This window comes from Nematostella vectensis, chromosome 2, assembly GCF_932526225.1.
Source record: "Nematostella vectensis chromosome 2, jaNemVect1.1, whole genome shotgun sequence".
NCBI lineage: Eukaryota > Metazoa > Cnidaria > Anthozoa > Actiniaria > Edwardsiidae > Nematostella > Nematostella vectensis.
This window is the reverse complement of record NC_064035.1, coordinates 7054452-7082055: the sequence shown is the minus strand read 5'-3', so window position 1 is coordinate 7082055 and position 27604 is coordinate 7054452. Positions and strand designations below refer to the sequence as shown.

General features: G+C 42.7%; 1 protein-coding gene and 2 long non-coding RNA genes across 8 annotated transcripts; 2 read left to right on the top strand and 1 right to left on the bottom strand.

Annotated features, from left to right (window-relative positions):
• Nucleotides 1-249: 249 nt before the first annotated feature.
• LOC116601510 lies at nt 250-23345 on the bottom strand. 4 transcript variants are annotated; one of them, XM_032362382.2, is made up of 22 exons: nt 23245-23345; nt 19644-19823; nt 19215-19388; nt 18575-18763; nt 16956-17144; nt 16310-16468; nt 15611-15781; nt 12869-13148; nt 11687-11973; nt 10410-10976; nt 9507-10073; nt 8844-9026; nt 8213-8413; nt 7304-7492; nt 6876-7040; nt 5927-6215; nt 4957-5237; nt 2908-3480; nt 1788-2564; nt 1251-1548; nt 599-900; nt 250-483 (listed from the first exon to the last, which is right to left on the bottom strand). In XM_032362382.2, the coding sequence occupies exons 1-22, from the start codon at nt 23297-23299 to the stop codon at nt 437-439; spliced, it is 6123 nt and encodes a 2040-aa protein (XP_032218273.2). In that variant the 5' UTR covers nt 23300-23345; the 3' UTR covers nt 250-436. The 4 variants fall into 4 exon arrangements, with proteins under 4 accessions (XP_032218273.2, XP_032218274.2, XP_032218275.2 ...); XM_032362383.2 differs by having other exon boundaries at nt 9522-10073; XM_032362384.2 differs by lacking the exon at nt 16310-16468.
• On the top strand, nt 13147-15847 carry LOC125561040. The gene is made up of 2 exons (XR_007307046.1): nt 13147-13296; nt 15506-15847. It is a non-coding gene; the product is annotated as an uncharacterized LOC125561040 (long non-coding RNA).
• LOC116601512 lies at nt 22605-27515 on the top strand. 3 transcript variants are annotated; one of them, XR_007307045.1, is made up of 3 exons: nt 22605-23072; nt 23234-23693; nt 25675-27515. It is a non-coding gene; the product is annotated as an uncharacterized LOC116601512 (long non-coding RNA). The 3 variants fall into 3 exon arrangements; XR_004290061.2 differs by lacking the exon at nt 25675-27515 and having other exon boundaries at nt 23234-24401; XR_004290060.2 differs by lacking the exon at nt 25675-27515 and having other exon boundaries at nt 23048-23154; nt 23234-24401.
• The last annotated feature ends 89 nt before the right edge of the window (nt 27516-27604 follow it).

Here is a 27604-nt window from a genome sequence, read left to right as displayed (position 1 = left end):
TATCGTAAAATCCAGGTTCCATCACTAGGAGCGTACAACAGTGATATAGGTGGTATGAGTGAGCCAACCATTAGGAGCGTCCAAACGGGTTAGGTAGGTAGTATGAGTGATACTACCACTGTGTTGTAGGTACCACGAGTGTTTTTTTCTAAAACACGCTGAGCCAATCAGAATCATGTACGCGTCTTGGGAATAAATGAGATCGGCGTCAAAAGATCAATGCCGTGTCTGATGACTTAACGACAAATATTTCTCGTAAATAATATTTATTTGAAAATAAACTTCATGCCACTCTCCTATTTTTGTCTGTCCTCATCTCTGATAAATGAAAGCAGGACTACTTTGATTATGTATCCATTCCGATTGGAAAACTGCAGCTTCTCATGTCCAGCAGATGGAATGGAGACACGTTTATTTGCACAGCAAGTGGCTAATGTTACCATTGTCCTGGTTGCCTTGGCTCATCACTAAGCAATCGACGCTCTGCAACAAAAATATCATTTTAATGTAAGATTTTAATAGCAAGTGAAGATACAGGTAAACGTGTGACGGTTTGAATATAGGATCCACTCGTGTACATTTTATGCCTGATTCTTACCTACTGTACTACATATAGACTGTGAGAGTGACCGATGCAACTTGCTTAAAGCGTCAAAAGAACCGACTCGGAAGATGTAGTCGTTTCGGTTGCTGACAAGTGTCTGAAGCGCTCTTTCGTCTATCTCCTTTCCTATCCCTACCGCTCGGATTGCGATATTTTCTCGTATGAGCGGCTTGATAGCTTGATCGAGGGGTGTGTATCCGGGATCTCTAGACTGCCGGCCGTCGCTTAGTAACACAAGGACCTTGGGGACATAAGGGCGGCCGCCACGGACCAGTTCCACGGCTTTCACAAGAGCTCTAGGAAAATGCAAGCGGTTGTCAATACATAGCCATAACGTCGTAAGAACCTTTTATTCAAACACAAATCGGGATTATTGCCTATTCACATTTCTACTTAACGTTTTGCACATCGCATCGGTCACGTATTAGAAAATTATATGCACTACAACGAATTCTGAGGTTTATATTTTGATTGATAGCGCTGAACCGCCCACATTGATACATAGGTCATTCGACTGTTGTACACCTAGGACCTTTTGACAGGCAGTGGGAATTTAAGTGCGCCCGTGATTCTCCCCACAAAAGATTCTCTTGCAATCAGTGGATGGCGCTTTCTACCACGGAGAAAACACGAACAAACAAGATACCTGTCTAAGCGTGTCCTTCCCTTCATGTACGGTGCATCGTCAACAGCTTTCTCAAACGCGACCTGGGATATACTCGCAGGCGAGGCGAATCGCACATGCATCTCAGCAGTGTCGCTAAACCCTATCAGGCCGAGCATCACCTGTTGCGGGCCAATCACAAAGTTCGAAGCGATGTCTTTGATAAACTCCTTCTCTTGGTCGTGGTTACTAACTAGGATGCTTTCGGAGGAATCCAGGATGAAACCGAGGTCGAATCTCTCAGTGCAGGGACCTGGGTCTCTAGTGGGGAACACTGTGTCTGAGAATTTAAAAAAAGCAGGCAAAAGAGTGAAAACTCTAACCCTACGGCCAAAAAAACATTAGTATACAATTTCAAAATAGGGAGAAGATTATGATAACGATTACCTTCAAAAGCATTGAAATAACTCTCTACCGTTCTTCTATTATGAGCGAGCGAGCAATCTAGAATGCGTGTGGCCTGGTAATAGAAATTTAAGACCGCTACTCAATGTTTATTATTTTAAATACCATACTTACTTTGGCAGGACTTGATGGCCACAGAACTCGCCGCGCTGACGAGGCTATCGAATGAGCGCACAGTGAACACATCTGCAGGGTCCTGCACCATCAGCATCAGCTCGTCAACGCTTATCCGTGGCCCGATTCCTATCACCAGTACGCGCGCATGCGCATCGTGCAACGGCTTGGCCGCCAAATCCAGCTTCACGTAGTCGGGGTCACGTGTTTGCCTGCCGTCAGTCATTATGATGACAGCCTTAGGGAAGCCTGGGCGCGCATTCTTGAGCACTTGCGCGGACATATTCAAGGCCTTGTCGATGCGCGTCCTTTGCATGATGTATAGTAGATTATCAACAGCGTTCAGGAAACTCCCCTGATCTGGGTAGTCGTCAAAGTCAATGCTCAGGATGGGATCATCGCTATAGATGATAACCGCGGCCTTGCTTCCTTTACCCACATCTAGGAAGACAGCAAGTCGCTTGACGAACTCCTTCATGATAACATACTGCCGTACATCCATGCTCCTAGAGGAATCAACCACGAAAATGATATCCATGAAGAGCGAGCACTTGAAATGTCCGGGCGACGGCCAAGGAAACTCGGTGATCAGGGACGTGGTCTCTACACCTGTTGTGATAGGACGGCTTGTTGGGGGGATTGTGGAAGCTCGACGAGTTGTCTTGCGGCGAGTAGACGGTGTGCTAAGGCGTGTAGGACGGCTTGTTGGAATGGTAATAATAGGCCGGCGAGTAGTAGACGGGCTGTTTTCACGAGTTACCTGTGAGTCTGTGGGACCTATAAGAGAAGATTCCCGTGATAATTAATGAGATAATTAATAATGTAGAGAAATTATGTAAATCAACTATTTTTGATTTGAGTATTGTTTGTGAAAATGTGGTGGTCTCTAGAGGGATAAAAAGAACAATGCGTATGCAATGCCCTGATCCATTGAACCGTGCTCGCTCGTTCAGCCTAATATTACACTCGTAGTTGCGAGTGTATTTCCTCGGCCGACGCGCTAACACACTAGGGCGGCGCGCTAACACACTAGTCCAACAGTGTTCCACACGACCGAGGAGTCAGAAATCAAGAGTCCGCAAAATGAGAGGGATGTATTGAGGAATGAAAGTTAACTCACTTGGCTGTATCGGAGCAGGACATGCACGCTTGGAAAATTTCTTCGCCTCCGCGATTAGCTTATCAAAGGACTCCACCTCATAGATATCTTCGTCCCTCTGCACTAACTTCTTCAGCTCATCATTCACTACTCTGTCCCCAACACCAACAGCAAACACGCGCACTCCAAGCTCCTTCAAAGGCTGTACGGCGGTCGAGAGGGACTCAGCTCCAGGTGTCTGACGTCCATCACTCATTACTATGGCAACCGCGGGGTAACCAGGCCTCTGATTATTAAATAAGTTGGCTGCGGCGAAGCGCAGTGCTTTATCCAGACGCGTGTGGCTCTGAAGATGCTGCAATCTGCTGACCGCACTTTTAAAGTCGCCGTTTGACTGGTATTGATCGAAGCTGATACTAAGCTTTGGATTGCCGCTGTACAGCACGACCCCGGCGCGGCTTTGCCCTGGCTGAATGAGGAACTGTTCGCTGATGGCTCGTACCGCGTTCTTCTCATTTATGAAGGCTTCGTCAGTGATGCTTTCTGAGGAGTCGACTATGAACCCAATGTCGACACCCTGCACACACACTTTTCCTGCAAAGTAAGCACAAAAACTAATTGAATACCTAATATCAAAAATTACTCAACTTAACTTTAGAAATACTCTCTTAAAATGCATTTGTGTTGCCCAGCATCCATGCGCGCTTTCATAATGCACACAGCATACCTTGCTTGCTATCGTGATATACCTATCATACTATGCGCGCTGTCATGATACACCCATCATACTTTGCGCGCTGTCATGATACACCCAACATACCTTGCGCGCTGTCATGATGTACCCAGCACACTGTGCGCGCTGTCATGATATACCCAACATACCTTGCGTGCTATCGTGATATACCCATCATACTTTGGGCGCTGTCATGATATACCCAACATACCTTGCGTGCTATCGTGATATACCCATCATACTTTGGGCGCTGTCATGATATACCCAACATACCTTGCGTGCTATCGTGATATACCCATCATACTTTGCGCGCTGTCATGATATACCTAACATAACTTGCGTGCTGTCGTGATATACCCATCATACTTTGCGAGCTATAATGATGTACCCAAAATCTTTCAAGTAAGCACAAAAACTAATTGAATACCTAATATCACAAATTACTCAACTTAACTTTAGAAATACTCTCTTAAAATGCATTTGTGTTGCCCAGCATCCATGCGCGCTTTCATAATGCACACAGCATACCTTGCTTGCTATCGTGATATACCTATCATACTATGCGCGCTGTCATGATACACCGATCATACTTTGCGCGCTGTCATGATACACCCAACATACCTTGCGCGCTGTCAAGATATACCCAACATACCTTGCGTGCTATCGTGATATACCCATCATACTTTGGGCGCTGTCATGATATACCCAACATACCTTGCGTGCTATCGTGATATACCCATCATACTTTGGGCGCTGTCATGATATACCCAACATACCTTGCGTGCTATCGTGATATACCCATCATAATTTGGGCGCTGTCATGATATACCCAACATACCTTGCGTGCTATCGTGATATACCCATCATACTTTGCGCGCTGTCATGATATACCTAACATAACTTGCGTGCTGTCGTGATATACCCATCATACTTTGCGAGCTATAATGATGTACCCAAAATTCTATGCGCGCTGTCATGATAATACCCATTATACTATACGCGCTGTCATGATGTACCCAGCATACTATGCGCGTCACCTCTGCAACGCCATTAAGATCTTTAAAAGAAAAACACCATAACATCGAAATTTTCCTCTCATTGTATTAATTTCAAAACAATTTCAAAACTCTCGACTTTTAGTTTTTGTTAGACATCGTTTGTTTTAGAGCCAGACGATATTTGTGAATCCCTGACAAAAGTCACCAGTTAATATTTCTCTAACGCACCAGTGAAATCACCGGTTAATATTTCTCTAACCCACCATTGACATAATCAAAGGTTTATAATTATCTTACTTACCGGTGACATAATCACCGGTTATTAATTCTCTTACTTACCGGTGACATAATCACAAGCCCTTCTAGCAATTGTCTGTGACTCCCCTAACAGCGCGCTGAATGAGTCCACTGTGAAAACGTTTGAGTCCTTGGAAGCGATCTGATGAAGCTCTTTTTCATCGATCTTACTCCCCACCCCTACCGCATAGATATCGACGCCGTCGTTCTTCAGAGGCTGACTCGCTTGGTCTAGGGGAATCGCGTCTGGATCAGGAGTTTGTCGCCCGTCAGTCAGAACGATCAGGACTTTACTGACGCCCTCGCGAGCACTCTTGAACATCCTATGCACAGGGAAGCATCGTTATACCCGAGCACGTGATTTTGTGAGTGTTTATAAAAACGTCGTAGATATCATTAGTATTAATGACAATGTTGATGGTGTCTAATGGTAATGAAAGTGACAGTGACGAGATGACGATCAAATATGATAATGGAAACATAATCGTCGACGTCAATATCATCACCATCATCACTTTCACCATTATTAGCATCACCACAATCATCATCATCGTCATCATCAATACCATAATTGTCGTCGCATTCATCCACATTATATTCGTCACCGTCACCACCATTAACATCATCGTCATCATCACCACCACCATCATCGTCGTCATCATCAACACCACTACCATCATCATCGTCAATATCCACCACCATCTTCATCGTCATCACCATCATCAGCTCCAGCAGTCATCCTCATTATCGCCGACACCACCGCCACAATCATCATCATCACCAGTGTTGCGTAGTTTCTGACTGAACTGTACGGAGCGCATTTTAGCTGTATAATAATATTAATCACTTATAATCTACTTATCTACTACAATCTACTTATAATCATCATTACTGTCATCGTCACAATTACTATGAGAGATTAACCATCAATAACCGCCCGAGGTATCAAGTCATCACTGATACCATAATTGTTCTTAACAGTATATATTGAGTAGCCACGAGTAATGCTCACTTGGTTGCCTCCTCGAGACCGCGGTCAATCCGAGTTCTTCCGTGGAGGTAAGGTATGGCGTCCACAGACTTTGAGAACGCTTCCGTACTCCTGTGCTCACCCAGCTTGCTCTGCACGTGAGCATCATCGTTGTAGATTATCGCCGACGCATGGCTTGCCTCGTCGCCAACACGGAAAATTCGCGCCAAATCCTTGACGAACTGCTTTTCTCGGCGGTAGTCGTCTTGACTAATGCTCCCAGACGTATCCATGAGATAGACCACGTCAATCTTACCGCTGCACACTTTTCCTAATCATAATCAACAGTAAATAAAACTGGTAACATGTAAACGACGTACGGCCGTTAGTATGCTACAGTCAAACGATGTACAACCGTTTTTATGTTACAGTCAGATGTTGTTTCGTTTCAGCAATTAGGTGCTCAGGGTCATTATCACGTGCCTTGTTTTAAGCGAATGAGATTTCATTGGCGTGTGCTGAGGAGATAAAGGGTTTTTTTCACCTGCGAAACGTTTATCATAATATGATCACACGTGTTTTGGTGTATTGGACAAATTAAAGGTTACTGTCCCGTGACGTATGTTGAGCCAAAAATACTCAAGGTTATTGTAACGTGCTCTGTTTTTAGCCAGTGAGAGCTCAAAGGTAATTTGACGTACCGTAAGTCGAGGCAATGAGAGCTCAAGGCTTTTGTTATGTGCTGTTTGTTGAGCCAATGAGAGCTCAATGTTACTGTAACATGCAGTATGTCGAGCAAATTAGCTCTGGTTCGATATATGCCCCGGTGCTAACAAACACAATCCTCAAGATGAGGCTCTCTTCTAATAATACAGTAGAATGTGTTAGAATTAGAACAAAGCCTCGACTTGATGCTTTTATCATTGTTAGCATTGGAGCGTACATCGAATATAGGCTATCGACAGTTTGTTTTAAACCAGAGATGTTTTACCTGCCGGTCTGCGGCAGATCCGTTTGCATCCATCAAAGCAGCACTTGTAGCCGACCTTGTGAGCGCAATCGACGTCACAGGTACACTCGTCCTGAACCAGTAATGGGCATGCGCGCACTGGGGAGTACGGAGGACAACGGCCTTCCTGGAATGCGGGCTCAGCATCTAAGCAAAATACACGAGGTTAGGGTAAGTCATTCATATATGTTTCACTATTTTGTCTCTAATCCTTACCCTAACCCTAACCATTATTATAGTGAACCATATATAAAGGATCCACGGAGATTTATCAAAAGACCGCTGTGTAAAGAACGCGTGAGTTCCATTCCTCAAGCTCTACGCTTACTTTACTTAGTTTCTTCAGGGATTTTCAAAAGTAAGTAAACTTCTTTGTGCTTGGAACATGTCATTAACTACCGTAAAGTTACCTTTTTCCTCTCTTGTAGAAGTCGTTGTTGCTCGTTCTGCGTCTGCACACAATCGTCGACATCCGTTACTACAGCACTTCTGTGTTCCAGCACAGTCAATATCGTAGTTGCATTCAGTTCTCATCACCTCACCACACACTGCAGGCCTGGTTAGTTTAGGGCAATTACCGGGACGATACAAGCGACTCACTGCAAACATCAAATGATGAGATTGGACAAATCGTAGGAGACGGGGGCAGCGAAGCATACATACAAGGTGCCCCGAGGTCTCTTTTCTAAAACTACGCAGGCTACCATTTTGTTAGATAGGCATGCTCTCTGTCTAGCTACGCAGACTCATATTGTGTTAGATAAGCAAGGGTCCCTCTGCCTGATCCAGCAATTTTGGATGGGCTCTCTATATATTTATAATCTCGGTTTTAGTCACTGTTTTTATTTTAGAATTTGCCACTATACTATACAAAGCTCAGTTTTGGCGAACCATTTTTATACTCTGTTCAACAAACACGACTATTTGTGATTTTGATTGTTACAAAGCACCGTAGATATTATTCGCACATATTTCTTGCAACAGTCAGAGGTTGGCGAATCTGGTCTTTGAGACAAATAGCACATAATATCTCCTAGTTTTCTGTTAGATATTTGTTTATTTGTATATAAAAGAAGTCATATTCACGTGCGTTACGAGAAACCCAAGCTGTTAGTTGTAGTGGTAAATACATTTATCAATCACAGCGAACTGTGCGTGGCGTAATCGTATAAGACAGGGCTTCAAATCTCGTTAGTGCTTCCCTATAAACTCAACTAAACTATCAAACTATAAAAGCTTAGGCAAAACTAAGTTTCTCTCATGCAGCAAATGAAATCTTTATTCTATTATCTAAGCTGTTCAGTTTCCTTCATACTTACGCATTTGTTTTTCCTGTACTTTGGATGGAGGCTCGATGCATAGCATCTGGCTGGCCAAACAGTTGGCGAAATGCTGACGACAGCACTTCTGACTTCCTGGACAGTCCGAGTCCTGACTGCACTGATTAGTAGTCGGACAAGGAGCCTTTGATACTGACATGACCGGACAGATTCCAGGTTTGCGCCTACCACGCACTGGGGCTGAGCAAAAATAGGAAAGACGTGTTGATATTTATGGAAAGATACTTGAAAGGTCCAGCTTAATTGAATTAATTGAACGACTTTGTAAAACAAACGTGATCAAAATAATAAAATTAGAATTTAGTTTTGATCTTTAACTTATTGTTAGGGGAGATAAATTATGGTGGTAGTCACTATGATGTATGTCACGTGGAAACAAATATTCTGAATATGATTGACAAGCTAGTTGATAGTATCAAGAGATGCCATAACGAATAGAGAAACAAAAAAAACTTTTAAAAGAGCAAAAATACCAAATGACAGGTAAAACGAAAAAGTGATAATGGGCGTGTCCTACCTATCATACGACCAGGTAATGTGTAAAATAATGCTCAGAAAATGGTCGTCAGGTGACGTATTCACGTGATCATGTCATGTGGTCACTCCTTACCGTTGACGATATCTAGATCTGTGTTAGTGCAGATCATGGTGCAGCCGTCCGAACAGCACTTCTGGTTACCAGGGCACTCGCTGTCAAGTAAGCACTTGGGCCTTGAACGATTGGAGCACCGAGGCTCCCGGGGGAGGGAGGGACAGTAGCCGGACTTCGCATCTGGTCTCTTTACCACTTTACCTTGACAATTTAATCGAGGATTTCAACTGATATCATGCATTTCAGAGGCGTAGGATTCTTTTTATCTTAATTCTCTTATTTTCCTAATATTAAGGAGAAAAGGCCGCTGCGACCACCATCTTCCCGTCCCAAATGTATCATTAGGTCTTACTTTTAATTCTATTAAGCCGCTAGAAGAAATAAACCCTCTGGAACCCCCTGGTGACAAAAGGATAATAGAAGTGAACAGGTTACTGTTGAGAGCGACAGAAATTTGGTGTAACACGTGCCTACAAGCAATCAATGAAAGTTTGACATTTTGCGGTGGCTTTTATCATTTTTAGTACTATTTGCTGTGCTTTAAACCTCCGTTTTGCGATGTTACATTTATAAAACGGCTATTCAGCACAACTATTTAGAGGATGGCCACTTGATAGAGGTACAACTGCATTAAAGAACAAAACAATTTTGGGAAGGATAGGATAGCTAGATGATGCTTACTTGAGTCCAGCATACCTGCAGCCACCGTTTCGTAAGTTGTAGGAAAGTAAACAGCAGTGCTGTGGCCAGGCGCCTCCGTCTGGGTCTGAGAGGTCTCTGGTCTACTCGTAGAGTCTTTAATCTTTGTACTTAGTCTTCTTAAATTGTCGACGGTCGTTGGTGGTTCAGCTGTTGTTGTTGGTTTTCTTGTTGTTCGCCCTTGAGTTGTTGTTGCTGTCGTTGTTTTTCTTATCGTTGGCGGTTTAGTTTCTGAAGCTGTTGTTGTTGGTATTGTTGTTTTTCTCGTTGTTGTCGTTGGTTTAGTTGTTGCTTCTTCTCTGGTTTTATCCTCTACTGTCGTAGGCGGTGCTGTGGTTGAAGGAGCTTCCGTCGTTTGTTGAACAGCAGCCATCTCTTGAGTCGTTGTTTGATGCTTGCGAGAAGACGAAGGTTTTGCTACTGGACGATGTTCTGTTGCAGCCTTGGAGCTACCAGTTGTTGTTATGATTGAATAGGTTGATGTTGCAACTGGTGTCGTGGGTACGGTTGTTGTTGTTGGCGATCGAGTTGAAAGTGGAGTAAGCGGACCTGTGTTATAGATGAAATGGCCGTTGTGACCTCATCATCACGAATACAAAAATGTACCATATATACATATTACTATTTCCCCATCAGTATCCGCACTCTTTACACTACTAGGCATGAGCAGTATTATCATAATTATTATCTTCATCATCACCATCATGGTCATCCTTTTTATCATCACTATTATGACATCACCACTTCATATTCGCCCTCATTATCCTTATTATTATTTTCCGCATTGTCCGCTTTCTTGCAATTCTACATAAATAAGCACAAACACAATACTAATTTATTTACAAATGACGACAGCGGTATATAAAAATACGAAACGTTGCATACCTGCAATTATATGCTTGAGAAGCCGAGGTATTATACTCGTGAGATCACCAATAGGACTCGTCAAGACGTCTTCTGGTCGCTCTGCGATCTTCAGAAAGTCCTGTCTTCCCGTCTCATCATCCCCGAGCATGACAACATTTGTCCATAATCCTTTCTCGCGCAGCTTCCCCAACACCGGCCACACCTCGTCCATGCCTTGCGGCAGATGCTTCCCACTTGTAACCATTACCGCAATCTTAGGAACACCCTCACGAGTAAAGCGAAGATTTTCCTCCATCGTTTGGAAGACGCTGTCCAATCTGGCGCTACCACCGAGAAACGAGAGCTTGCTCAAAGCGTCGCTAAACTTGTTCATATCAGATCCTGTTAGGAAGCGTATTGATAGAGGCGCTATGACGTCACCGTATGTGATAACGCTGGCGCGAGTCATGCCAGGCCAAAGGTTTAGAAGGCGAACAAGAGAGAGGACAAAGAGCTTTAGTTGAGTGAGGCCTTTTCGACCCACGTATCTGGTCGCGTCTAGGACGAACATGAGCTCAGCCTTGAAGTCGTTAGGGACTACCTCACCTGTTAACGGACACACATGTTAAACATGAACTTACTCGCATACAGAAAGCTAGCTATTATCGACAGAAGGCACCCCCTAGCAAAACTTGTAAAAAATACGAGATTTTTTAAGTGGCTGGTAGTGCTTGTTATCAGACGAAGAATATAATTATATATTTGAATGAACGCTATTCGTTTCGGGAAATAAAAATTACAATAAAAACTAATTGTTGTGGCAGCCACAGTCCCGTGATGCTCCATGTGCAGGGCAAATGTTAAATACATTAACAAGTAAGGCAAAACCCAAGAATGGCGAAGCACGTAACCATGTCTCCATGAACGTGCCAGTGTGTCTTTTGATGTTGTTCCTTTGAATAAAGGCGGAAATTATTGGTAGAAAATTGGAAGGGACCTCCGAGGCCCCTAACTATAGCTAGCTCATCTCTATTCCATCTCAAGCGGTCGCCCTTCTCTGCCTTTGCTTTATGCTGTTGTATTTAGATCGTAGTTCTATCAAGCAACCGACCTCCGAAAGCTACGCGGAAGACACACTGGTAAAGGTTCTCGCTTTATATGAAACTGCCACCAACTGTTAGACCGCTGTATAAAAGGTGACTCGTACAGGCTGGTCGTATACCGGCGCATACAGAGCACTAACAAACAAAAGACCATGGATAACATTTTTCCTTATCAGCATATTTCATTTAACATCATAATTTGTGTTTACTTACTCGTACGCAGTGATATATGCCTGGCGATAATGGTTCCTTGTGATTGGAGGTGGTCTGCTGATGGATAGGTGAACAGGTCCCCTGGCGCTACAACCAGTCTGCGTAGCCGGGTATAGGCTGGGTGCACTCCTAGTCCTACTACGAAAACATGGGCACCCATCGAGCGGAGACCTCGCCTGGAGATTAGTAGGCTCCACTCCGTAGATGTCGGGGAGCCGAATGAAACGATGAGGACGATGGATGGCACGCCAGGCCTGGCAGAACTCAACACATTTTCCTCCACCAACCTACGCACAATCATGTATCCTTATAAAAATCTCTGTAATAAGGTAATAGGTAATAATGGGGGACTTGCGCTAAGAGAAGTCTTTTTCAATAGGGGACTTGCGCTAAGAGAAGTCTTTTTGAATAGGGGACTTGAGCTAAGAGAAGTCTTTTTCAATGGGGGACTTGCGCTAAGAGAAGTCTTTTTAAATAGGGGACTTGCGCTAAGATAGGTCTTTTTCAATATGGGACTTTCGCAAACAATCACGTGATCTCTTAGCGCAAGTCCCCTATTGAAAAAGACTTTCTCAGGGGGCATTAAGCTAAAAGTGTCCATTTCTTAGGCACTGACCCTAACCTGATTACTGCCACTATCTTACACTCACTAGACTTCGTTACGCCCTTACACTCACTAGACTGCGTTACGCTCTTACACTCACTAGACTGCGTTACGCCCTTACACTCACTAGACTGCGTTACGCCCTTACACTCACTAGACTGCATTACGCCCTTACACTCACTAGACTGCGTTACGCCCTTACACTCACTGGACTGCGTTACGCCCTTACACTCACTAGACTGCGTAACGCCCTTACACTCACTAGACTGCGTAATGCCCTTACACTCACTAGACTGCGTAACGCCCTTACACTCACTAGACTGCGTAACGCCCTTACACTCACTAGACTGCGTTACGCCCTTACACTCACTAGATTGCATTACTCTGTAGTACTCACCGGATTTCGTTACCTGATTACGAGGACATTTACTCTGTAACATTCACTAGATTGCGTTACTCTGTAACATTAAATAGATTGCGTTACTCTGTAACCTTGCCCGATTGCGTTACTCTGTAACATTCACCTGATTGCGTTATTCTGTAACATTCACTTGATTATACTACACGGTAACATTCACCTGATTGCGTTGTGTAGTAGTTTTTGCCTCCCTGCCTGTTTCAGTCCGTCCACATGTCGGTCAAGGCCTTCCTGCCCCAGGTTCTTTACCAATATTGGTGTGTTGTTACACGACACAATGGCCGTGCGCACGTTCTCTTGTCCAAGATGAAAGAAATGGGCTACCGACTTTGCAAACTCCTTTTGTCTGATGAAGTCCTGAGGCGTCAGATCTTGTGTTGACGTATCCAGTATGAAGACAAGCTCCGCTTTCGATAGAAATGGAGCAAGCTGAACAGATACTAGAGACAACAAAATGAGTGTTATGATCATAAATGAGCTATTATTGCACCACCCGCCAGCCCAACACCTTTCCCTCTGGATTTCTTTGATGCCACCATTTCTGCGACTCTAAATGCTTATTTTTGTTTCATCTTGCTAATTTCACTGGTACGATCCTTTAGGTTCAATCTTCTATACGGAAAAAAACAGATACAACAGACATTTTTTCAAGTATCAATATTGTGTAACCTCCTAACACGAATACCACCATCGTTGTAACCTTTTAAACACGAGGTTCCGCTATAAAAAGCAAAGCTCCTCCCCCACGGGCTCGAATTTGTAATTATAATCAGATCCCTACCACGCTAGCAGTCCCAAATTATAAGTCTCCAGTAAAAATACTTACCCCTTAGCCTTAGTCAGTTGAAATAAAACTATTAAAACACAGGCAACAAGACATGTGTGTTAAGAGATAATTAAATTAGTCATTTGCTGTCCTCTCCATTTTCGGTACAATATTGTAAATATTGCGCTATCCATAATCTGCATACATCTGCATAAATTATTACCGCGCATTTAATATTCTTGCGCTGTGATGAAAATTCTCATATTTCAAATCGTACACAGTTTGGTATAACATAATTTACTATAAGATAGAAACATTTTAGGTGGACAAGTCTAGGAATGCCATTTTATTTGGTTTATAATATGAAATTTCAATTAAGCGTTTGGGGCCTTGTTATTGAAAGGCCGATTAACTTAACCCTAGATCAGTGCCTAATCAGTGCCTAAAGCCGATTATCGCTAACCCAGGGTTAAATTTGCCCTAACCCACGATTTAATTTTTACCCCCGGATTAGTTCTGTTCCAGAAACGGAAACTGGGTTAGTTTGGAGGTAAAAACTAACTCTGCTCGCGAGGTGGGTTAACTCGCTAACCTACGGTTTAGTTGGCGTACCACAGGCTTCCCAAGCTTTGTAGTAGAACTAAACTTTCATAAAATGAAGTTGCCGACAAAAAAGACGTTAAACAAAAACAATGTAGGGATCAAATGTTCTGACATTTCGCTTTGTTATGCGACCTTCGTTGCGATGCTGACACGGAAATTGTGCTGGGACAGACAGAAAGTTACATGAAATTTATACTTTAAATGAATCTGTCTCGCTAGTGTCACGCACCAAACTCTAATCCTGCAAATGACATTTTTGGCAATGAAATGGAGGTAATTACAGGCGATGTAGAGGTGTTCTGGGGCTTCTCTGCGAAAATAAAATCACCAAAATATTTGAGTTGCTCTCTGTTGATCTACTGTGGGTATACTGTATGAATTTTACTTGTCAAACCAAATTTTTTACTCGCTTAATCCAGGGTTATTAAATCGGAGGATTACTTGGCTTTCGGGAACGGTGAGTTATCCGTAGGTTAGCTATCCTACGATTAGCGAATTTTAACCCGGTATTAGGCGATGATCTGGGGTTCCGTTAATCGGCCTTTCAGAAACCGGCCCCCGGGGGTTAAATTCGCTAATCGTAGGTTAGCTGACCTACGGATAACTCACCGTTCCCGAAAGCCAAATAATCTCCCGATTTACTAACCATGGATTAAAGGAGTGAAAAAATGGTTTGAAGAGTAAAATTCACACAAAATACCCAGTAGATCAATAGAGAGCAACTCAAATTTACCTTAGGTGGTTTTATTTTTGCAGAGAAGCCCCAAAACACCTATCGCTTGTAATTACTCCATTTCATTGCCAAAAATGTCATTTGCAGGATTCGAGTTGGTGCTAAGTTGGTGCGTGACACTAGCGAGACAGATTCATTTAAAGTATAAATTTCATGTAACTTTCTGTCTGTCTCAGTACACATTTTCGAGTCAGCATCTCAACGAAGGTCGCATAACAAAGCGAAATGTTAGGACATTTGATCCCTACATTGTTTTTGTGCAACGTTTTTTTGTCGGCAATTTCATTTTATGCAACTTTAGTTTTACTACAAAGTTTGGGAGGCCTGTGTAAGGCCAACTAAACCGTAGGTTAGCGAGTTAACCCACCTCGCGAGCAGGGTTAGATTTTACCTCCAAACTAACCCAGAGTTAGCGCTAACCGGCGTTTCGGGAACAGAACTAATCAGGGGGTAAAAATTTAATCGTGGGTTTTTCAGGAACCGGCCCCAGAGCAATTGTTCTAACATGCTGACTCATTGACGGCTGATTGATAACTGATTGTTCTTGAGCCCGAGGGTGGGAGGAGCTTTCCCTTTTATAGCGGAACCTCGTGATTAAGATCTTTTAGCTTGCGTCAACTCTAAAATACTTGTGACATACAATTGTATGTTGACAAGGGAATTGACGAAAACTTACTTGACGTTTTGTTATTCAGCATTTCAGCTGCAACGAGAGTGAATAGCTTTTCATATGCATTTATTTACCCTTGTAAGATTTGATTCCATTGGTGAATCACACTATTGCTATGGTGATTTGTTACCTTGGTCGGCGCCTTTGAGCGACATTTCTTTGCCGTGACACTTGTACGTGCATCCGTCGTAACAGCATTTGTTCCCAGTCCCACAGTCCACATCACTAAGACACTCCATCGCCACTCGAACCGGACAATTTGTCGGACGAGCCACGACCGGACATTTGATAAGCAAGCGAGCTATGGATCGGGAGAGCATATAAAAATGTAATCATGACACCAAGAGGCATGACGCTTTATCGAGAAGAAATAGTGTAAAATGACAAAACAACGAGCCGTGCGGAAAGAATGACTATTGAGAGTAGGATGATTGTCAATAAAAGCCACACGTAGCTACACGTGCAATTAAGTGCGGATTAGATCGTCTTGCGTTTAATGTGCAACATGCATGCAATCTGCCGTTTTCATTTCGCCAGTCGATCGTAGATCTTCATCAACAAAAAGCAAAACAGAGGAGCAGAACATTGCAAACATTGTTGGTAATATCGTAATGCGCGCTAATGACTCACTAATATTTTTGTTTTGTTTTGTTGTCTAGCATAAAAGGGTGATGTTTTCATTGTTTGCACGAAGCAAATACCGGAAGGCATATATAGGCAGGATGATCATCATTCCCAATATATTGCAACGCCCTCTAATGGACAGTGACAACGCGGGCGTTTGGATCAAGGAAAGGATGAGGAAAACAAGGCGATTGAATACCGCTACCTTGGGGGTCGAGACAAATATTACGGCATCCATCAGAACAGCATCGCAGGTTTTCCGGACACTCTTCAATCGTATAGCACTGGTGATAAGGCCTTAAAGGGCAGCTGAGCGGCCTCGTTACGAAAGGACACTTATCATCGACAACGACTACGGCATCAGCTATCAAACACATGCAACATGCGGGGGGGTTAAATGGTGTTGTGCTGGCGTGCAAAAAGATCAAGGTAAGATTTAAGAGTGTGAAGTGTTGATAATTGATAATTTCCGATTTTGTGGCGGGTTTATATTAGTGAATTTAAGATGATTATTATCTGACATCTAGCGCGTAGCTAGGGGTGGCTTAGGAAGCGATTGCATCTCCCCTGACCACTAGTATAAGGCTTTCTATTGAAGAAATGTTCATTAGATTTTTCATATGATATCTATATCGGCGCACCCCTGGCTAAGCTTTTGGGAAGTTTAATGGGGAAAGAAGTGATAGAACACAATAGTAAGCGATTCACGTTCAGAAATGTCAAATATAGAATGTCCAGTGATACGGTCTCCGAGGAGAAGTAAATAGGGCAGGCAGACACTCAACGTTTAGAAAGACTTGAAAGAGATCCACGTTCCTAATAAGGTTTGTGTTGTATTAGAAATCTTTTACCTAAAGATTCACTCGAAGTTGTTGGAGGAGGAGGAGGTGTAGAAGCTTGTCGTTTTAATTGAACACATTTCAGTTTACATCCATCTGAGCAGCATTTGCTTCCTTCGTCACATTCCAGATCAGATAGACAATCGTTCTGTGAGCTTGTACACGACGGAGGCCTAGGAAGAGGTGGACATGTGCGCCCGCCTAACGCATGCAAGAGATTGACATTATAATTACTTTACTTTAAGAGGAAGTTCTCTATCCCCTGTAGTGCACGCCCGACACCTTATAACAAGCACCATATGTAAATATCTATCCCCATGCACCAGTACTATCACTTTATTATTAGCACCTCTTGCGTGACATGCATCATCAGCCACTAAAATATCATGCATTATGACACGAATCATCTCGTCGAATAATATGAAGAACAGAACGGTGAATAGAATAGAAAGGAAAATTTTGTATATTTTCGCAGAAATAAGAAACAGTCAATTGTGACAAATAGCTCAGTTAGATAAACATTAAGAAAATATTAGGGGGCACGCCCAGCCACGCCCCTACTGGTCATTTCCTTATAATTTTTTTTAATATTGGGGGGGAGGCACATGCTTGGAACATAAGCTAAAACAATTGAAATTTTGAAAGTTGCCTTAAAATGAGTTAACATTGCCTTAAATGCACCATTTTTGGTCAAAACATCAAACTTGGCAATGTTAGCTTTTTGGTAATATTTTATTTTTAGTGATGACGTCATCCAGCCGATCACGTGACTTTTACAAATCAATATTTAAAAAAATTTTCTACTTGTGGATACGCTATGAAAAAGAAAACATCCCATGTTTTTATGTTCCTTCGAAACACGTCTGTACACTGATGTCTTAACCGGCAAGAAAAGTTTAGACCTTCGGTCACAAATCAACATTTTAATTCGCAGCAGGTCACGTGACTTAACAAAATATTTAATATCTTGTTAACGGCAGAGAAAATCCCGGATGCTAAAACGCTATAATATGACACACTTAAAGTCAACACTTATTTAGTAAACACCTTTGTCCAAGCTGTTTTCCCCACCAGCGGAAAGGCAAAAAACAATTTTGTAACGTGATCTTTGATGTGACGTCATCACCAGCAAGAAAACATTACGAAAATGTTAAGGCTGTCGACTTTAATCATCTTGCCAAAAAGAATGAATTTAAGGCGACGTTAACAAAGTTTAAGGCAAAAAGTTATATTCGATGCTAATAGCAAACTACCCAGGCCTTAATATACTTGAGATATACAAATATAATTCATTTTCAACATCTTACTGCGGCTAGAAGTGAATTCGTCACATCACTAAGTTCGGTAATTGTCATATCGTAAAAGATCTCTCTTGCCCCTCTCTCTCCAGTTTCCCTCTTTTCTAAAAGAACACATTTTGTTTCTCACATGATCCCCCTCTAAGTTTTCTTTTCTCTTTTCCCCTTTGAGTAGAAAACACCCAAGGTGATAATTTTTAACAACTATTGTTCATCTATTATTTTAAGAAATCTCCACACCTATATATCATCAGAAGCCGATCACCCCTTCAAAATATAAAAGTTGTTACTGTGGATAAAGTAGTTGATCAAAGGAAAGGAAAGAAAGAATACCTTTAGCGAGGAGAATCTCGGCTGGATCCAAGCACAGCTTTCTGCACCCATCAAAACAGCACTTCATATTTATCCCTTCATTTTGGCAATCGCCATCGTCTCGGCAGCGATTAGTGAAGCCAGACAGGCAATTAGGGTTTTTCTTGAACACCGGGCACTCGATATTGATCGACGAGGGGCCAGGTCCTCCTATAGTCATGTCAAGGAAGTCGGCTATGAGTAGTGGGACAGGCCACGGTATAAAGACCGATTTGTACGTCACGATTTGTCTGGCCGACATTGAGTGCGATCATATGGTGTCGACCTGACTTCTTAACTGATACTGCGCAACATTTTTTTTGGTATCTGACCCGACCGAAGCCGGAGTACATCGCATATCAATTTATGAATTCTCTGGCCGGCTTGACGAATCATTGCGTTTAAATCAGCCTTATAGCGTGTTTACGTTTGTATTTGTATTTTGGTTCAGTATGGACATCCGACAAAAGCCCAAACAAGGACCGATGTTAGACTTAATAAATTAATGTCACAAATGATTATCTATTCAAACGACAACGCCAATTACTATTCCCGTCTTCTTGAAAGGAGTATCCGGGAATCGAAAAGTGTGTGCGCGCTATTGATTACGCCAAAGCCTTACCTTTCGGTCTTTTGATTTGTGTGGCCAGAAAGCATCTCTTGGTGCACCCGTTGGAGCAGCACTTGAAGGGATCTGGACACTGCTGGTCCGTGACGCAGCCATGTTGGCTAGCGTGGCAGTACTTAGGGATGGGAAGGCGCGGACACTGGCCCGCTCTTGGAAGATATTCGGGTCCTGAATAAAGGAATTAATAGATAAACTCTTCAAGATTTGTCACTTTCAAGGTTTCGTGGATGTTCGTTTCGGACTTCCGAATGCCACTTCGTGAAGGTTCGGGTCGAGCTTCCGAATGTCACTTACCAGGTTCGTGGAGGCTCGGGTCGAAATACCGAATGTCACTTACCAGGTTCGTGGAGGCTCGGGTCGAAGTACCAAATGTCATTTACCAGGTTCGTGAAGGTTCGTGTCGAAGTTCCGAATGTCACTTACCAGGTTCGGGAAGCTTTGTGTCGTTGATTGCCTTTTTAGGTATGGCCATGGCGCAGAGTTTGTTGCAGCCATTGTCGCAGCACTTAAATTCGAAGGGACAATCTTTATCTGATGCGCAGTAGTCGGTACTCAACACGCAATACGAGGGTGTTGGTAAATGGGGGCACACTCTATCAGACCCTAGAAACCATCAAAACATTTCAAACATCAGTTAGTCACTTGTTCGTTACTCGTCACGCAATACGAGGGTGTTGGTAAATCGGGGCACACTCTATCAGACCCTAGAAAACCATCAAAACATTTCAAACATCAGTTAGTCACTTATTCAGTACTCGTCACGCAATACGAGGGTGTTAGTAAATGGGGGCACACTCTATCAGACCCTAGAAACCATCAAAACATTTCAAACATCAGTTAGTCACTTATTCAGTACTCGTCACGCAATACGAGGGTGTTGGTAAATGAAGGCACACTCTATCAGACGCTAGAAACCATCAAAACATTTCAAACATCAGTTAGTCACTTGTTCGTTACTCGTCACGCAATACGAGGGTGTTGGTAAATAAGGGCACACTCTATCAGACGCTAGAAACCATCAAAACATTTCAAACATCAGTTAGTCACTTATTCGTTACTCGTCACGCAATACGAGGGTGTTGGTAAATGAAGGCACACTCTATCAGACCCTAGAAAACCATCAAAACATTTCAAACATCAGTTAGTCACTTATTCGTTACTCGTCACGCAATACGAGGGTGTTGGTAAATGAAGGCACACTCTATCAGACGCTAGAAACCATCAAAACATTTCAAACATCAGTTAGTCACTTGTTCGTTACTCGTCACGCAATACGAGGGTGTTGGTAAATAAGGGCACACTCTATCAGACGCTAGAAACCATCAAAACATTTCAAACATCAGTTAGTCACTTATTCGTTACTCGTCACGCAATACGAGGGTGTTGGTAAATGAAGGCACACTCTATCAGACCCTAGAAAACCATCAAAACATTTCAAACATCAGTTAGTCACTTGTTCGTTACTCGTCACGCAATACGAGGGTGTTGGTAAATGGGGGCACACTTTATTAGACCCTAGAAACCATCAAAACATTTCAAATGGGGTAGGGGTGAGGGGGGAAGGATGTATATATTAAAGTCCTGGGCAGCGTGAACTTAGTAATAACAGCGGTACGTCCCTTGGAGAGTTGTTGCGAGCATCAAAATATTTTTTAAAATGGAGCAAGAAGCACAGGCAAATAGAATTCCGGTTCTTGTTCAATTTCTTTGTTCGCCACTTGCTGGTCAAAGTAGGAAACGTGTCTTTACTTGACAATATCAGACCGTGATTCGCACGTGTTCTGAAGCCTGAAAACCTACGAATGAAGACTGGTACGGTTTTGACGATATTAGATTGGAAATATTTTGGTTACTTGCTTGAATTAGCCGAAGGAAATGGATGCTCTTGAGCGGAAGCACAAATGCCGACGTTATTGGCCTTCTTTAACCCAAGCACGCCCCTAGTGCGGGTGGTGTTCACTGTGGGCGATCTTAGAAAACGAAATTCAACGAGTGCGGGACGCCTTTTTCCTCCCCCCCCCCCCCCTCCCCATTACGCTTGCTCACAGGGTATGAAATATGCAATGTGAGCATGTCTATTGCGCGAGCGTTCGAGCACAGTAAAATATGTATGTAAGGTATTGCTATTGTAGCAGTTTTATGTTTATTGGATTTATGTATAAACCCCTCAGGTAGGGGAGCCAAGAACACCGTCGGTACACCTTTGACCTTAGTCTGATTATCAGGAAGAGACAAGTCAAGAGCTATTTGTACTTATCTAATTCTCCATGTGGGTAACCTTACAAAATATATCCCCCGGGCAGTGGGGGGGGGGGGGGGGGGGGTGGTGGTGGTCGTGACAGCGAAAAATGTGTGGGGATTTTGTGATTTTATAAACTCTGTGATATAGGTAATATAGTTGCATTGTTTTTCATTGGAACTAGCACCGTTATATATATCTTGATAACTTGTAATAACTAAACCTTGCATGTAAGTGTGAATGACATATTTTTTTAAAACGAGAGATGAAAAGTCTACAAGATAAAGATCAACCTTTTTTTTATTAGATTGGTTTTCATAAAAACGGTGAAACAGTGAAAACGGTGAAAAAGTGTAATAGCTAGCATAGAAGAAAATCAAGACACTTAAGCTAAAGTATTCCACGGGTGTATGATCAAAATTGTTTGCTCACATGAAGATCTGTGAGATAAGAAGGTATTTTGAAAAATAATTGACAACACATGATGATTTTCGTGAGAAGGTGCCCCCTCGCTGTGCGGGAATGCATGACAATCCGGGATATCCGACTAGTGGGCGTCACCATCCATTAGACCCTTCCCCTGATAACAGAACTACTTTATTTGTTGATTACAAACAGCAAATTTATCTAGCGTCAAGTTTAAGCTAATCACAATATTATTGAATGATCTATTATGACACAGGCTTTGTTGTATTACTATTCATGTTGTAACGTGTCTATGAATTATAGGCATTAGTTTTCCGGACTTTATCATTACTGAAATTCTTTCTTTTGTATCTCACTAAGGTTTTCTGTAAGGTGTAGTCGCAGGACGGCCGCGACCTTTGCGTCATTAATATCATTATTAGATGTGGGAATATCAGAAAGGGCTTCATGTTTCAGATTTTTCTGGGTCATAAGTGCTACTTATTACATCCCAGACTTTTAAAAAGATGGCAGCCAACTTGTGTTTAGAGTTGATACAACACAGACTGTTGAATGCTGATGCGACTAATTACTTGTCCAAACATCGCAACTTATCAATGCTGCAATTGATGGAGCCCGTTTGTCAGTCACTTCAAGTAATCGTATTACTAAGTTTCGATGACAAAACCTAATGTGATCATGATTGTCTGTGATTCAATTGACCGCGCAGTGCTCACGGAACGGCCTTGGGTAGCGATTTTAATAAACAACACTGTTATCAAGCTTCAAGACCCTGTGTGCCCCTCTCCAAGCCTAGTCACAGAGCATCTTTGTGGTTTTGGTAGTATCGCAAACTTATGATGTGATTTACAGGATTTATTTCAACACTTACACAGCATAGTCACGTTAATTTTCCTTGACAACATTAAACCGTTCAACTCTCTACAGATGCTCACAGGAAATCGCACTCAAATCGCATCAAAAGACTATTGATGACCAACTTACACACCCAATCCACAAAGAACGTTTGTCAAGCGAAGATACACATACCTCAAAGGATAAACAACATAGGGTCATCAAAAAATACAAGTTGACCTCCTTACTTCCACGGCGACTCGAGATGTTATATTAATGTCTTATGTGTGACATGGCGCAGTCGAAACCAGACCCGATGAAAGCCGACTAGACGCTAGGGTCTTGATAACAAGGTACAGCGAACTGATAACATGGATGTGTTTGCTAAACTAGCCCCTATACAACATGTCGACTTCGTCTTCGCGGAGGAACTCGGTACAGTCTAACTTACTTGTTTGGTGTCGTGTATATGTTAGTTGTGATAATCTGTTCTCTCGTGTGCATATCTTTCCAGCGTTTGCATACCTCTCCCTGGTCCAATCCACGCGAGCAGCAAACCCAGTAACGCTGTCCACATCATGCTCTCTCCTCGATTGCCGGAGTTTCACTGTTTTAGCTGCCCCAGGGCGCCGTACCAATATTTACAAGCCGAGGAATCGATAAGATAGAATGTGTTCTTCGAGTAGGTGTGAGACAGCGCTTGTGTGCTTGGATACCGCACAAGTCCGTGTTATAACCGAGAGTGCGACGGCTCTATCGGTAATTGCGATCTGACACTTGCCTCAGAGTATCAAGCACTTCCGGTGAAAATGCGACACCCAGAAGAAAACATCGCGCTCTCGTTACACCTGTTGCTTCTATAAATAACGCCAACTTCCTCCACAAATAACCCAACATCTATACCGAGTGGTCAGAATAAACTTTTGCCTGTCATAATTCTCCGTGCACTCTGAGTTAAGGCCAAACACAACAAGGTAAGCTATAGGAGACCGTGTCGTGAACTCACCAGCTTTCCGTGCTGAGATGAAGTACTCCCAGCGCGTCTCGCAAGTTCCGACTCAGCGGGTACAGAAATGAGGCTCTTCGATTACATAAATATTTTATAGCGAGCAAATAGCGTGCACGGCATGTGACGGTCCTTTTTTTCTGATCAAATTCCTTGCAAAGAGGTAAGACCTGAGTCCATGATAGGCTCGGTCCCAGGCCACGTTTTTGGTCGCTCATGCGATCGCGGTGGCACAAAAGAAAAACACGGTTGTAATCGAGCAAAGAGGCCTGAGAACCAGCTTTGACAAATTTTTTGTCGCCGCCAAAACTTGAAAGCTTTGCGGTATGCACAATTTCTGATTTTTTTTCTTCGGTTTTTTCGAAAATTTCGTGCGGGTTTTGCGGTAATTAGACCCCCGCACCTCCAAAGGTCACACAACACTAATAGGGAGTCCCATTGTCGTAGTCACGGAGATGCCTAGGTCACACAACGCTAATTGAGAGTCCCCTTGTCGTAATCACGGAGGTTACAGTCACACAACGCTACTAGTAATCTTCTTTTCGTAGTCGTGGAGATGCCTACAACGTTACACAATGCTGATACAAAATACAGATATTGTTAGATAAAATTCATCTGTCAAAATATCCAAATAGTCATGCTCGTTAACCAGAGTATAAGTTTGGTTCACCAAGAACTGGTAGTCGAAATCTTCGTCTGTAATAAGATTTTTTCAGGGCAGACTGAGGAAAGGAAATCGTTACAAGCCGTTCGGTATGCAATATTTCCGGTATTTTCGAAAATATCGTGCGGGTTTTGCGGTAATTAGATTAGAATCCCCCCCCTCCCAACGTCCCCCCCCCCCCCTCGTGCCGAAACTAATTGTTTGAATTGGGCCCATGAACAGTTCGACGTCTGAGCTCTGCTCGGCAAAAGCAAAACACCTTTAATCGTCGGGCTTTTGATGTGCCCAATCAAATACCACGAAAGTTTTTTTTCGTCATGTTCTCTATGCCGTCGCCTTCGTGTTGCGCACAAGATCTTTGTTGACGGCAGGGGTGATAGGTGTAATCCTCGAAGAGCGGACGTGCCCGATTTTGCTGTACGACTAAAATAGGTTATTTTGTTTGTAATTTCGTATTTAGTGCAACAGAAACTCTACATCAAGTCAACTTTTACTCCTCGCAACCTATTAAGCGCGACCCGTTCAGTGCGACGTCTAAATCAACGTTGAACCCAATTTGTTTCGATACAAAAGAAACAATTTGACTCGGCACGGTAGAAGCGCGACGTATGAATCGTTCCTTATTTCCATCAAATTTTTGGCGCGAGGCGCAAAACCATTACCCCCCCCCCCCCCCCACGGGCAGATGGGAGGAGGCTTCCATAAAAACAGATAGTACATTTAAGCTCTAAAACCCAGGAGACCCACTAAAAACAAACATATTCTTAGTATTCCTGAATTTTATTGTCCTTGATTGATGTCACTGCCATCGGGCACATTTCAATCTTTAAGTCCTGTTGTTATTGGTTAGGATGTTCCATTGGAAAAATCCTAAACAACCGGTAAGGGATAGCAGTTGGTAGACTTTTATACCTTAAAAGAAAGGACGATCACCCCGCCGTCTACTTTTATTGAGAACCCCCCCCCCCCCCCCTCTGGCTCCAAGGGTACTACTGACAATGCTATACAAGAGCATCAGGACTTTATGACGTTCTGCTCTATAGAGGTTCGACTGTATTTTCATTAGAAGGCAGAAAAGGCTTTCTGTAGGTAGAGAAAGCTCTTTGTCCTCGTTAAGTGTCGCACTACTTGTCCAGTCAGTGATTTCAGTGATTTTCTAATTGCAATTTTATTTCTCTCAGCGGATTTTGAACAAGTGATACAGCCTAGTTAACATATTTAAAGTCCCCGAAAATCTCTTTTAGTATTGACGAATCACCAAATCCTTAGCTCTTTTGTCTTGTAGCCGCTCACAGCTCTTTGGGGGAGAGACGTCATCAGAAATGCGTCAGCAGGACAAAAGCAACAATAACACGGACGCAATGTTTAAATTGCGTTTAAAAATGCTTCCCACGAAGATGTGCTTGTGCTGTCGCCTGGGTTAACACTTGATAAAAGGCAGTTGAATGATAAGTGGGATAGGAAAAAGTGTTAATACCAGTTAATGTCGTGCGGAAATGGAACTCCGCCTATCGCTGCCAGGGAAACTTAGTGGTGAAATTACTTAAATCATCTTATAACTACTACCTAAATACTGTAATTGGTGGAAGTTTGGAATCAAACCCTAAAAAATTCTGGAGCCATGTCAAACACTCTAGAACAGAAAGCTGCAGTATATACGTACTTTGCGTCAAGGTGACTCAATGTATATTTCGGATAAGGACAAAGCTGAGGCATTAAATAAGTATTTTTAGAGTGTTTTCACACCTTCGTCCTACCACATGTACTTCAATCCAAGATATCATATTTACTCAGGCTGGTGTCCACAAACAACTTGCTGGACTAAATGTATCCAAGAGCAGTGGCCCTGATGGTATCTCACCCCGTGTGTTACGGGATCTGGCAAAGGAACTTTCCGGGATGCTGTGCTTTATTTTCAACCAAAGCTACAATGAGGGGACCTTACCAGCTATTTGGCTAAATGCGATGGTCGTCCCAATACATAAAAAGTCAGCTAAAGATCTTCCGGAAAACTATCGCCATATCTCTCTTACCTGTATCAGCTGCAAGATCATGGAACACATTGTTCTCAGCCATCTGAACAAACACATATCATCTAACAACATATTATCAATATTTCAACATGGCTTTCGTGCGGGTTTGTCTTGTGAGACCCAACTAGTCCTCACATTTCATGACTGGGCAGCCGTGCTAAACCATCATGGCCTAGTGGATGCTCTGCTCCTAGACTACAGTAAAGCTTTTGACAAAGTGTCACACCCAAAGCTTTTGAAAAAGCTCTTTTATTATGGCATCAGGGGAAAAACATTGGCTTGGATATCTGGTTTCCTAAATAAGAGGTCCCAGTATGTGGCAGTCAATGGCACCCACTCTGATGAGTACAAGTAACATCAGGAGTACCACAGAGTTCCGTACTGGGACCGACCCTGTTTTTGTTGTATATCAACGATATCTGTAAAGCATCAAATTCTCAAATCAGGCTATTTGCATATGACACCATCATATACCGCCCAATCACATCCATGGATGACCATACTGCACTTCAAGACGATCTGGATAATGTACTTGATTGGTCAGCAGCTTGGCAGCCTACAAACAAAGACTAGTTGTGACGAGAGGTAGAACTGTATTAAGCGGTATTAAAGGTCAAGTGCTTTGTTTATTTCATGTTATCATATGTGGTCACATCTACTGTGGGCCTATACAAAAGTTGGCCTCGGCTGTCGTTGGTGCCCCTGTCTCATCAGATTGAAGTTCTATGTTATGTTATTATCCATTTTCTTTTGTTTGAAGTGTAGTACTTATAGACTTGAGCCAGAGATAATAAAATAAATGAAATTAAATTAAAAATTGGACTCTCCCTACCTACCCGGAATTTCTGAGGTATGATTTCAATTCTATCAAATGTTTCCAGTCCCACGGCGTCTTGTTCCTGGTGAGCTGACCTGGGGTTACTATTAAGCTTTGTCAAAAAAGATATGTGATCTAGAATTCACAAAAAAAAGCGATTGTTTAATGAAAATAATAAAAAAGTCCCATTTCGAAACGTGTTTGCCAAAGACATTAATGTAACGTACATTAAATCGTACACTAGCTTTTTTTATATCGTTTATATAGATATTCCATTCAAAGAAAAATACCCCTAGCGGTTGGTGCTGTTTTTTTCAGAATTACTTTTCCTTTCTTATAACAACACCGTTCAGATTGAGTAGTTC